General features: G+C 51.3%; 1 protein-coding gene across 1 annotated transcript in view; it reads right to left on the reverse strand.

The window, feature by feature from the left end:
- The window catches only part of LOC128270117 (hemicentin-1), an 80,925-nt gene extending 69,257 nt beyond the window's left edge, over window positions 1–11,668 (reverse strand). Inside the window, exon 1 of the mRNA XM_053007522.1 lies at window positions 11,590–11,668. Coding sequence (XP_052863482.1) covers window positions 11,590–11,668 — 79 coding nt within the window. The remainder of the gene's footprint in view (window positions 1–11,589) is intronic.
- Window positions 11,669–13,556: the final 1,888 nt, after the last annotated feature.

The following is a 13,556-nucleotide window of genomic DNA, read 5'->3' on the forward strand; positions in this document are numbered from 1 at the left end:
CCGTTTTTTCTTCCACCGAGCTAGAGCCCGGGAGGTTAGCCCGGGAGATGGACCCGTTACCGGTACGTTATCACGTTTCACCATCTCGCCGGGCCTCTCCGTTCGAGGAAATATCACCGGACCAGCAAGCTCCTTGAAGCTACAGCTTTTGAGGCCTCATTCTTTTGGCAAACCAGCTGCCATAAAGATAGTGCGCTAGTCAACCGACCGCGTGGCGATACGATGAATACAAGTTATCAGACTATAAAGCCAGCCGCCAAGGCGCATTGGCAGCCATTTTCCTTAGATTGTGCCACACAATCATCGCCGGCCATCTGTTGGGTTGACCATATTTTAGTAAACAACCTTCATCCTTTGCGGCGGGCAGCAAAAGGGAAGAACTTTCAAGGGCCAAGGAACGGAAATGAAGTTTCCTAATTACTTCATTTTATTTTTCAAAACTTTCAAGTTGTCGAAGTAGCAAAGTTGCTGTCGATTGGCTTACATTGCTTACGAGGGCATGAATTAGGACCATCAGCGACAAGAAGTAACTGTTCGCTGTAAGAAAGAGGAGTTGTCGGGAAAGTTGGTCACGCTTAGGTGTCGGAAGCGGTTGATGTTTTCGGTTGAGTCGAACAGAGGCTTTAAAGCAAATTGTTGGTCGAACATTTTGACACCTTCATGGCATGCCTCAGTTGATGGCACTATTGAAGAACCACATTTGTTTGAGAATGTACCACTAGCTTGGTGTTTAGGAATGAGCATCTACGGTTCAGAACTTTTCTATAAATTCTTAAACTTGCAAAACATGAAAAGAATTCTCCAATCAGACAAGCTACCATTGAGGTAGGACATCGTTTGTCGGCTATTAAATAACAAAGAATATTAGCAAACCATTGGAGTCAAACCCAAAATGCTGTGGGTCTATGCGGGGACTCGTCAATAGCTGGAGAGAAGCAATTAAGCGTTACTTTAAGTCAGGAAATGTTCAGAAAATCGATTAAATTCCATCGATTATACATTCTGCACTCATTTCTAATATCGATCTGCATTCACAGCGGCCGTACCGTGCGTTACTCTAGAAAGGCTGCACTACGAGCACATATGCTATGGTCGGTGCCCATTGTCCATTCAATCATCACTGAACGATTTTCTCAACCACTTTCCGCTCGACCACCACGACCGCCAGGTCCCGCGTGACTCGGAAGCTATTTTAATTAGAGCAAGACCTTCGGACTGCAATTAAGTTCCATGTAGTTGGAAGTATTTACAACAACTAATTTACCGGCCGTTGCCTCAGAATCGCCAGGCACCAGCGACAACAAAGAGAAAAGCCTCGCCACAGTGCACGGAAAACCGGAACGGGAAGAAAGTTTTTCCTCGTTTGCCTCTTGGCGAGACAATGAAAACTGCCTGCTGCCCATTCGTCGGTTCAGCCCGAGGGTCACAGACTGCAAATGCTCTAGCAGCCGCAGCGGTCGTTTTGACCTTCCGCTCGACTCGTTGCAAGTTGCTGGACATGTGAGGATGTGCAGCCAGTGCAATGGGAACGAGAATTTCTTGCCCAGACTAGACAGAAAACCTTCCGCACGAGTTCTAAGATGGCGAGAGATGGGTTGGCTCCGTACCCAGCAACGGCAACACACATTGCACCAAGCGCCTGAAACCCAATACCAGAGATCAACAACTGTAATGGTGCGTTTGTTCCAACTCTTTGATCCTCCGTAAGGTTTCTTCACATCTTCGGCAAACAACTGGAAACTCGTCCGGCATTTGGGCTGCCCTAGAAACTGCACCCGAATGTGTCTGAAACACACTTGAGTGGGCCCGAAGGAAAGTGACGCCACCCGAGTGGGAATGTCTTTTGTCGGATGAAAGTTTTTCCTGGGGCCAGGCCAGGCCCAGGCCCAGGCAGTCCCCCGTCTGGACGTTGTTGGCACGTAAAAGAATTTATCGCCCAACGTTTACTGAACATGTGCCAGTCGTCGTGCCCGCTCGTCCCGGGCCGGCCGTTGCGTATTACGGGGTGGCCGTCCATGCACGTCTGGCAGACGTCCAGCGCACGGTGGCAGCTGTGTGTGGGAATCCGATGGGCCTTTGAGGAGGTCCCGCCCGGCCCAGTGCAGGTTTGATGTTATGTAAATTGAAACTAAACTATTGCTTTCATAATGCACCGAGCCAGCAGCCTCCGGTTCGCAGGACATGCCGGTGACGACGGCGACCACTGTGCCAGTTCGTGGTGCTGGGACGTGTTTACACTTCCCGCTGGCCTCACTCGCAGACCGGTTGACCTCAGGAAATGGGAAATTGTCAGGAAGTTGACAGGATTGGTTGCAGCCCCGACCCACACTGGCCCAGTGGAGCCGCTTGCAAGTGGCCGTCTCGGGTAGCCGCACAGTACGACCGCAGTGTTGTCATCCGGGGTTCCCGAAAACCTGGGAAACCCAACTCGACCTGCAGCTCGACCATCCCGGGGCAGGCCCACCCGGAACCAGACCAAACAGCATCGGATATGAGCCGAGCAGTTGCGAGCCACCCCTGCATACGAATACATTATTATTATTTTCGGAAGGTCCACCACATTCCAGCTTCTTCCAGCTGGCCACTGGCCGGACTTGCGCGCCACACGCACCTCCGGCCGTCCCGCAGTCCAGTCTGGATGGCGAAAAGCGAATCCAGCGCCTGGTCCGGAGCGTCGGCATCGGCATCATTGTGGTCTCGTTCCAGCCCCAGAGCGGCTCCCTGCGGCCGTCGGCCCGAACGATGTGGATCGGCCCTGGCACGGCCAAGGACGTCCGAAACGGGGCCCGTTTCCCGGTGGGCGCTTGTGGTTGGAAGATCCAAAATCTTCTTGGAATGCCTGGAGCAACGGCCAACAAGCTTGGCGTGGCGTTGCGTTGGTCCGTCGGTGGCAACCGTTTGTGTATTCAAATGTTATGCTAAAATATTTAAATCTTTTTTTCTCGCTCCAAGCTCTCGCTCTCTCGCTCACTGGCGATCTGTTGGTCGAGGTGCCGACATTGGCCTCGGTTGCTGCGGACTTTATCGTCCACCGTTACCAGCCCGGGGCTCGTCGAACAGAGCCCGAGGCGGAGTGTTTTGCATAAGTCCAGCAACTTTTGACTACTGACTGACACATGCACACACACACACACACGCACAGCCGAGCGCAGTTGCTGGCTGGTGGCGTGGACAGCGAGATGATTGCTACCAACCGGCTCCCGTGGCTTCAGGCTGGGATCTCTGTCGCTCTCACTCGCTCCGCTTATCAAGAATTTTCCTCTCTTTTTTTATTGTCCAGCTCTTTCCCTCTCTCTCTTCCTTCACTAATTTTCATGGTCCACAGCTCACATACCGAGACGCGCCTTTTCTGCAGTTTGTCCCTTTTAGCATGCATTATGAAGCCGTTGTTTTAATTGAATTTGTAGAAATTTGCATAGTATTGTTTAGTTTATTATGCTGTATAATTGTGGCGCCGCACAATTGGGGTGTGAACCGCGCAGGATGAGGTGCGGTCAGTAACCACCCGCCTTTCTGGGCCAGGGCCAGCGAAAAGGGATGCCAATTTGGTTGGTAGATTTTTCAAACTTTCCTCCGCCAAAGGGTGGCCACCGGGGGCGCCGAGTCGGACGGGCGGAACATTTGCGAGCATAAATTACCCTGTCCCCTGCCCCCTTGCTTCGTCCACCTCTTCATCGAACTGCAGGGGGGGCTACGCTCTTGATAAGGTTTTTAGTGCCTCCGGCTACTTGGGCTTCCTTTCTTGTCCCAACCTCTCTCCTCGGGTCCTCGTTTCCCGGTTCGCACGACTCCGCTCCCATTCTTTTCCGCATTTTTTACAGCACAACGTCAACGTGCCGGTACCAGGCGAGCCATCCCGTCAGGCCACGGGACGTTTTCCCCCGGGAGACTGGCGAACGACCCAAACTTCTCAATTCGTTCACGCGCGCTCACCGACTGTGTCCAATTTTGCCTGCGATGCCCAAACCCGGCTGCGTTTCCGGTTCACCATTAGATGACACGCACCGGGACAGGGGACTCCATCCCGGGACGGCGGTGCCGGGACCTCTATCATTTCGATCTCAAACCGACATGATAATGTCGGGCGACTTTTGATGAAGGTCTTTGGGTGAGTTTGCCCGGTGCGTGTGTCTTGATTTTTTTTTTGCCGTGTCCCGTTTGCCAACTCCACATATTATTCGTCCGCTGTCAGGACGCAACAAGCGTCAGCTTTGGCGTGCGGGTGCCGGACCGATCTCGCGGGTGTTGGAGCCTGTGACAGCGCGGCGGAAGATGATTGATGGTGATGAACATTTCAACGCACTCCGGACGAAGCCCACCGTCCCAGGTCGGTGTCGCCGGACGGTGTAATTAACGTAATGAGGTACGCCAGAGGCTGCGCCGAGGCTGCGCGGCTCCCGTCAACGCTGGCCGTTTGACACTCTGCCAAGGGTTGCAACACGCGCGGCGCGGAACGTTTGCGGCCATGATGGATTGTTGTATGCTCGGTGCGGTGTCCCCGCGCCCGACGGAAGCGACGGCCACAGTGAAGGGCAAAGATGAATGATCTCGCTGCTCCCAAGGACGCGTAGACGTCGCCCCCGGGTTTCAGGCCAACCACCAGCCAGCCAAAGACGAGAAAAATAGTCTAATTGCTTGCGGTTTTACTATCTCGCGTGACGTCCATTTTGTTCCGAGCAATTCACTGCACACGGGGAAACCATATTTGCGATGGACGATGGTGTGGCCGAGCCTTATCCGGCAACAAATGAAGCAACGTTAATTAATTACATCCAAGGTATTCCGAAGATGGCACCCGAAGGACTCACACGGACATCGGCACGGTACGAGAAGATCAACAGCGCGGTGATCGTCTGTCTGTGTCACAAACACACACTATGAGGCCCAAACGACGTCTACGTTTCGTTTATGCTCTATTGTTTAATATTTTGTTAATGATCATTTCAACGTGAAAATGCCCATTTAATTATTTTTAAATTATTATTGACTCCTCCTTCTATCAATTTTACAAATGTTACTCTCACACGTCCAGGTTGTCTACGATAGCCCGTTGTGGTCGTTGGCGATACAGGTTATACAATTTTGAACCTTTGAAGTCGTGAGTTTTTTTTTCACTTTAATTAATTTACTACCAGACCGCACTCTAGCATTAAAGTTAGGCCACCGTTAAGCGCGAAGGAATGTAAAACACCACACCTTGTCATGCCTTTTTTCGCCCAGTTTCATCAATGTTGCACGATGCCGGAAAATTGAAATAACCCAGGTGTAAATTCGGGCCTGCGAACCCTTCAAACTTTGTCGCGTGGGTGTTCCGGAAGACCACCGACGGCAGTTCAGCCCCCAGGAGCAAGCGTTTAACTCTGAACGGCACCCGGCCATTGACATCTTTCCGAGCATTCGCGCGCTCGGAGTACCCTCGGCGCACCGTCTCTCGTTTGCAAACGGGGGTTTCGAACGCACAGATCGCTAGACGGAAAGTTTGCCTGCGGAAACCGAAAGCTTCCGGTTGCGCTTCCGCAACCACTTCCTGCGCGGGCCCCACCCCACCGCGAGACGGCCGGTCGGAGCTCGGAGGCCCGGACTAATTGCAGATTAAAATGAATGTTTTATCAGCGAGTCGGCGGACCAGCGCTGGGACTGGTTCTAATTTAGACGGTTGCTAAGCCGAAAAGCTACCCCCGTCTACGGTGTCGCTGGACGGGCGTTGGCCAAAGTTAACTCCAGCTCCATGCCGGATTCCGGCTGGATTCGTTGCGCTGCTGATGGTGGTGAAGTGCCCAAAGTTCGACGGTGGCAACGGTGGCGACAGTGGCGCTCATTAAGCCCTGAACTTTCATGCCACATTTTCGGTATGAAACGGCCCCCGAGAGAGTATCCTAGTCCAACAATCAGTCCAACCCGGTCGGCCCAGAATGAATAAAATAAACAAACGCACAACTTTTGCACCGGGCGCCACATCTCGAAGATTGACAACCACCATTCATATGCGCCTTCCGGGCTGAGGTCCAATCCACTTGCCCAAGTTTCAAGTCCAAGCCAGTTTTACGGCAATCGTAAAGTTGCACCCGTAGCCGCAGTTGGGGCTCCTAACGCTAACGTGGGCAGGTGGAATCTGCCTCGCTAAATTTATCCTTGCGTCACCGGCGCGGCCATCTTGGTGGCTTTCTGGTTGATTGTACGCTTAACTACACCTTTCTCGAGGGTCTGAGCGTTTACGACGCCGGTTGCACTTCTCGCGAACATGTTGGGACATCCTTACGTCAAGTGCCGGCGGATGCGGCACTGGAAAACTACTGATAAGCGCATCTCATTTCTGACGCGCAGAGGAATGTGCTGTCCCACTTGTGCACTTCTAGAGGAGGAACGAAATATGCGCAATGAAGTCCTTTTTTGCTAGAAGGACGTTCAACAATGAGTTTTTGCACGAAACTCGAATGGATAATCGGCATTCGGAAAACCTTTTCCAGCAATTAAGCACCAAACTGTCGAAAAGATATAGCTGAAAGTCCATTGGAAGTTCAATTAAAATCCGATTCAAAGAAAAGAGGGTCATATTACAATCTCGTCCGAGAGCCAGCAGACTAGGGATCAATTTAATAAAACATGAACAACCACTTTCCCAGAAAGCCGGCAGCAAAAGTACCTCGTTTGTTTCATAAAAAGCCGTACTCAGCCAAATAAGGCACCAGTTTGTTGTGTCCTTCTAGCTCGGTCGGTCGGTTCTGTGTACATTTCAACAAGCTGTTTCTGGATGGCTTTATTCCTATAGCCCGACTACAAATCACATTCCGCACAAATCAATCGCCCGCAGAAGGCCGGACTACATGAAATCAATTGCAGCGGCATTACATGCAAACCCGCAACACAACGGCGAGGCCGATGGCACAAGGCAATTCCAATTGAACGTTTAATGAATTCGTATCATCAATATACATGGGAAGGGAGTACAAGCATGCAAACATCATGCCACAGCTTGCATAACGAGCTTCTTCGACTGCTTCGACTCACGAGTGCCTTGTCCTTGAAGCGTGGCCTACACTATGCCGGGCCCTGCTCGAGTGGCCTGATTGAAATGCTTTATCCACAACCGACAAGCTTTGCCACTTTTTCCCTTCGCAACCACCGTCCCCCGCCGGTCAGGATTGATCTGTGCACTCCGCTTGGTCGTCTTCGAAGCGATGGCGGAACAAAAGTTCCATTGATCATATCGATTGCTTAACTCGATGTAACAGCTGGTTCTACACCGAGGAGCCCCATGAGACTCGAGAAGGGAACATAATTTTCCAACCACTTGAAAGCTGCAGCGGACTCATCTGAATGTTTATGCAACAACAATCTCACATTCGGCCCCTTTCGAACAATGCCGAGTAGAGAACCGAGAAGAGGACTAACAATGCACCATGGATTCTGGTGTCACTCGATATACCGCGTGGGAAGAACATCACTACAAGCTCAGGGTGAAAGCCTAATAGTAAGGCGTTGTAAATGTGTAAAGCAGCACCGAATGGTGAGAAACTATTTTAATGTGAATAGGTCGATAAATAAATGTATGCTTGCCATGTCAACAAGAATGCTTTGGAAGACTTTCTTATTGCGCTCTCTATTGGGTCGTCTTCCTTCGATCGGTGTGGTCGTCCATTTTCTAATCCCCAAGAGCCAAGTGGCATTCTCCAACACCGAGTACCTGAACTTTACAACCCGGGCACTAGCAGTACAATAAAAACCACCGCCAAACTGCAGATGGAAGTGATCAAATATCAAAGCATGACATCGTTATGCTGTCATCTATTCTACATGAATTCGATACTTTCTCCAGCGATGCTGACGGTATCCCCCCCGCGGGGGACACGATGCACAGGAAGCCTTCCCACGGGGCCGGAATAACGGAAGCAGCATAACGGAAGTGCTCAGCTCAGCATGATGTGGGTGTGGCCTGTGGCCGGAAATCGTAAATTTTCTCGCAAAGGAAGTGAGTTCCGTTGCGTCAGCTCACTCCGGTACCATCCGGTCAGGTTTTATACCGTCGCCCGTTGACACCCGCCCGTCCTCTTTCTGACTCCATTCTCAGCTTTCCATTGGGTACTTGGGTGCCGGGCAATGTGAGATGGGAGAATAGTTTACTCGCTGCCGTGGTTTCCCGATTCGGTTCCGTAAGACGCTTGGGATCGATGTAATATCTCAGCTCCACCCACACCCTCGTATGTGCTTATTCCAAAGTGTCACACATACACACCGGCAGACTTTACGGACTGGCGAAGTGGTTTCAATAGACAGTCCAGGCTTTAGTGCAAAACCACTTAGTCGCTGGAAAATTCATCAATAGCCAGTTCCAGACCTGCGTGGCCAGCACCAGAAGACATTCACACCAGCGAAAGCGATGGAAGGGATGAATGCTGAGCCCGCTCCGCCTCGAGACCACACGCCCGGACGACAGTACTTTATGCTCCATCCATCATTGGTTTATGAGATTAAAACTTTTCATACAAATAAATTGATTTATGATAAAACATGCATGTGCAGAAAGCGTCATTCTGGTGGCCTGTACGAAGCGTAGACGGCAACGGACGGTAGCAACCTCAAAGCGATCGGCGAGATGCAATCGATGCCGGAGATAAGGCCGACCACCGGACGATGCACTGAACTGTGTTACGCTGGAGGTAGATGAGCAAAGACCCTTTTCTCTGAACACTCGAACCAACCCAAGCGGCTTAAGACGACCGGGGAGCTTCGGTGACACGGGCGATGCTTTTCAAATTACATCAGCGTTCACCTTCGGGGACTGGCCCAGACACGGACCCGGTTTCCTTAGCCCCCGGGTGGAGGTAAGCCGGCTTCGAGTGGGTTGGGAACGCCGGTCTCGTTATTCGCCGAACTCGGCAAAATAAATTGGCAAAGCATCTTGACCCGGCATGCGCTCGTGGGACGTGCGACTAACTTGCCTCACACCTTGTCCAGCAGTGCCACGGAGCCGACGTTAGTTGATGAATGTCCACCGTTCGAGGGCACCAAATTAAGTTTCCGATTCTGCTAAGGCTCGGGTGAATGCTGATGCCGTTGTCGTGTACTCCGAAATCGAGTAATTCTAAAACGAGGTCAACCTAATACATCCCTCGGCTAGGACGGTTTCTGAGGGTGTATCTACCAGTAGACGATCGTTCAAAACTTTGAACTCACGCCGTTTCTGGGTACCAACACTGATCTGACGAACCGTTCGCTTGCCGAACGATTGAGTCGTTCAAACTTCGGGCTAAACATAGACAAAGGTAACCACCGACGCACAGCAGCAGTGCACATGGTTAATTATCTAATCAAATCGAAACAACACGCTACATTTACAACATTGTACGCTTGAGGTCAAACCGGAACCATTCGATCTTCCGTCGCTCTGGCATCGACTCGCTGGAGCACATCCGCCTCGCCGCGAAGGGGAACCCTCGCGAAACACAATCACATTGAAAGCCAGTGAGCTGAGTAATGCCGTCGTAAATCTCGTCGCAACATACGGCTGGGTCGCGCCGAAGCATGTCGCCGTACAGCGTCGAGAACCACTCGAGTGCCGGGCGCCCTTCCCGGTTGGTGTCCATGGGAAAAACCGCAAAACGTTCGCCGGCATCGGGCGGGCGGTGCCGGTGATTTGGCTCGCGCCCCGAAATGAACCCGTAACGATTGGGAGCATCGCAATTTAACGAGCAACCAGCCATTCGATTTGCCATCATCGTCCTCCCGCGCGAGAGGTCGCAATCCGTAATCCGTCCTTTGGCACTGTTAGTCAAAATAAGGCCGCCCGACCCGAATGGTTATCGTTACCATCAGTGTGTGGTTTCTTTTTTTTTTGCTGTGTTCGCTTCCACTTTATGTGCCCGAAAGACGAGCCCCGTTCGCATCACCCGCCGAGTACGGGGCTGATACGCCGACCGATCGATTTTATACCACGCGGAAGCGACATAAAGTAACATCTTTTACTTCATTTACGAACGAGGGCTGAGCTGGCCCATTACCGAGGGAAGAGAGCAGTATTTCATGCCGGCCGGGTGGCCACCCTTAGCCGGGGAAGCCGAGCTTGAGTTTCGCTTCAGGGCACTGCGAAAATCCGGGCAGTCCTTCGAGCTAGCGGAGTTCATCAACCGTAGCCATAAATTAATGAAGCAATGGAGCAGAACGGCTCCCAGTTTATGGCAGTCGTGCGCCATAATTCATACACTCCCGGCGCGTTCGGCTGCCAATTCCATCCAGCACCAGTCGTCACCAGTCGATGGTACCGCATGGAGAGCAACTCAATTTCCTGCGCATCATGCAGCCCCGGGGCGACGTTGAACAGTCTGACCCTGATGAAGAGATTTAAAAACTAAACCCCGTCTGTCCGATCGTTCGCTCCGAATGCACCCATGGCCGGGCCTGCATTCGGAATTTTCACTAACATAATTTTGGCATTCCTTTTCGTTTCCATCATCTTCGTACGCTGAGTGGTTCTCAGCGCCTCTTCGGTACGGCTGTCTACCAATTTCTGGTAAAAGCTCGACGGTCCGACGGCCACTGTTTTGGCAAAGTGCCCCAAACTGGTGGCGATGCCTGCGATGCCAAAGAATAATTTACGGTTATGGGGTCCCTCGGACAAGCTGACGAAAGCAAATCTCAGCACGGTCCGGTCCGGTCCGGTCGGGCGGTCGGGCGGTCTGGCGGACAGTCAACGGTCAACGGTCGGTTCGAATGTAATTTCTTGCTTCCTCTCAACCATGGCAGCTTTAATTGTTTGTGCACTGGGCTTTCACCTCGGTGTTCCATTGCAAAGTATGTCCCCCAACGGAGCGCTAAAAGAGAACACCAAAGAGCCGCACAAATTACGAGCTCCGGGCCTGCAGGTTAGCTCCGGACGTGAGAATTTTGCTACACTTCACCGGGACGCAAGTGCAACATGGCCGGCCAAAGGGAGACGAGAGAATTTCTTAAATTGTTTAAATTTTACGTATCGAGCAGGGAATTCGCTTTGCTATGGAAAACCCGTGTACCGTAGAGTTTCTTGACGACAGTGTTGAATCATTCCCCGTCGGTATGCTTTTTATGCTGGGGTTCCCTCTCTCTCTCTCTCTCCCCGCGAGGCCACGAGGGGAAACGTACCCAGGTTTATGGTTCCGCACAGACATGTGTACTGTTTTATTGCCTAGCGCTCGGAATCACTCGTGAAATAGCCTCGCTTGCTTTGTAATGGAGACGCCTGGTGACCTAGCTTGCAGGCGGATCGGTGCCGGGCACGCGCAGGGCGAAAATTTACGAGTGCACTCTTGGCACTCATTTCCGGACTTTATCAGCATTTTAATGTCTGACAATTGTAAAATACTTTTTAGGGCACCTCCACCCAGCGCTAACGGTTTATGCTAATGTTCGCCCTCGCCCTGGTGGAGGCGCTTGGTGGCGCTCAGGAACGCTTGCGACTGAAGGGACACACGGTTCAATTATGGTTTTTTTCCGCTTTTGGTTGGAATTGGAAGCTGTACCAGCTTCGCCAGCGCGTCTGCGATCGCTTGAAATGGACTGCCCTGGCAGTGGAAAGGATTTATTTGCTTTACCCAACACAACGAAACGGTTACTTACCATCTTTCACGCTCGCCGAGTACTGTACCACTAATAACAGCAGCAGACCGGCCAGCGGCAGCATGATTGTAGCCTCCATAGTAAAGATGCTTCTGAGTTTATGTTCCTCGCGCGTCGAGTTATTTCTTTTGCGACTCCTACTCACTCTCACGGGTTGGTTTCAAATTTTTACACAATTCTTCAAGCGCTGCCAGCTGCGGGAAGCGTTGTTTTTTTCGCGTGTTCGGTTCTTCGGTTCACTGGGTACGTTGGTTGGTTGGCTCGCTCTGGTTCGCTTCACAGCTGAGTTTGGAATTGATCGCAGCCGTGCAGCTGGCACCTGGCGGACCACAGCAGCCGCCGCACATCAGACAGCTTTCAGCGGACCAAGGCCAGCCGTCATCGTGGCACGCAGACTGCAGACGTTCGGCCGTCTGCCACAACCTCATCGATCAACTTGCCGCTGTGAAAACTAATTTATAACGCCGCAGCATTACCCACTGCACACACACTTTTTCGGGGCTGCGATCCGCGTGACACATTTTCCTTCACGCAGCACATTTTTGGTCGCGCACAATGAAACATACGGAGGAAAAGAAACCCGGAACCGGAAACCGAAACGAAGCGAAGCGAAAAAAATTAAATTGTACACACACACACACTTCACTTGGCACACTTAAGGGATTCGTTTCTCGCGCGCACCACTTGCAAGATGCTTATTTTGCCGGGGGGAGAAAGTTTTCCGGACACGCGCGTCGCGAGAATCGATCGAAACCAGCCAAACCGGGTCGGCCAACATTCACACTGGTTTCAAATCAAAATCGCTGACGACGGTGGCAGCAGTCGCTCTGTTACGACCCATCGCAAGCGGCGCACTCGGGATCACCGGTGGCACAAAGTGGCACTTCCACTGCCATTCCATGTGGTGGCAGCCAGCCCGACAGCCTCGCCGCAATGTTGTTAGCCACTTTCGTTCCGCTGATCGAATGAAAGTCCTGGGGCGAAAGCATAAAAATCAACACCACTTCTCGTCGGAGCGCCGGCGTTCCGGCGACGGTATTGATCACGGTCGGTGGGCCAGTGTTCAACTTTGGAAGCCACTTCCGAACGGCATCGCACGCTGACGACTCTGCCGGCGATTGATGGTGCCCCTATCCGCGGTGCTCCGTCCCTTCGGGCATATTGTGGTCGCTCTGCAACGACAGAAGAAGAATGGCGAACATTGAAACAATTTTTGCTACTATCGACTGGGGGGTTGCTTAGAAAAAGGGAAAATGGATTTGAATCAGCACTCGAATCATTGAACTGGAAGCCATTAGGCGGAAGATTGATGGAATCTTTTGATTTAGACATTCTGACATAACTGAGTTAATTACAAATCAAACATTAAAAAGCAATAGCAAAGTTGAGCAGTAAAAAGGAAATTTATAAAGTCTGCTTGTGAACGCTTTGATGACTGCTGCTTACCTCACTAGCAATATTATCAACCCAAATTAATTATCTTACTCACTATGTGGGGCTTGTTCGTTCGCTAATTAAACTGCATTGCAGTGTCAGTGAAGTGAAGTGAAGTCATCAGCTTTCGTACCTTATTCAACGGTGTACCTTGGACTTTAATGTTCATCAGGAAGTCACCTGCATGAGAGCACTGTCCGCTGGTATTGTGCTAAATTTAGCAACCACTGATTGCATCACAGCCACAGCCGTTTTAAATAGAGCATAATTTCGCATCAAATTGATTCCATGGCCAAATCATCAACCCACCCGAAGGATTCACTTTATTGTTTCCGCGTTATACCGCGCTTCGTTTCAATTGAACGTGCCGGCCCAGAAACATAACTCATTCGGTGTCTATGTAGCAACAAAGGCACCAAAATGGGTGCTACTGCAACCAAATGAGGGCGGAAAGTAGATTTTCGATTTTGATATTTCATCGTGCAACACTATTACAACAAATGGTGGTCACGATAAAGTTAACGAAACTGTGT

This window comes from Anopheles cruzii, chromosome 3 (assembly GCF_943734635.1).
Source record: "Anopheles cruzii chromosome 3, idAnoCruzAS_RS32_06, whole genome shotgun sequence".
In the NCBI taxonomy this organism is placed as follows: Eukaryota; Metazoa; Arthropoda; class Insecta; order Diptera; family Culicidae; genus Anopheles; species Anopheles cruzii.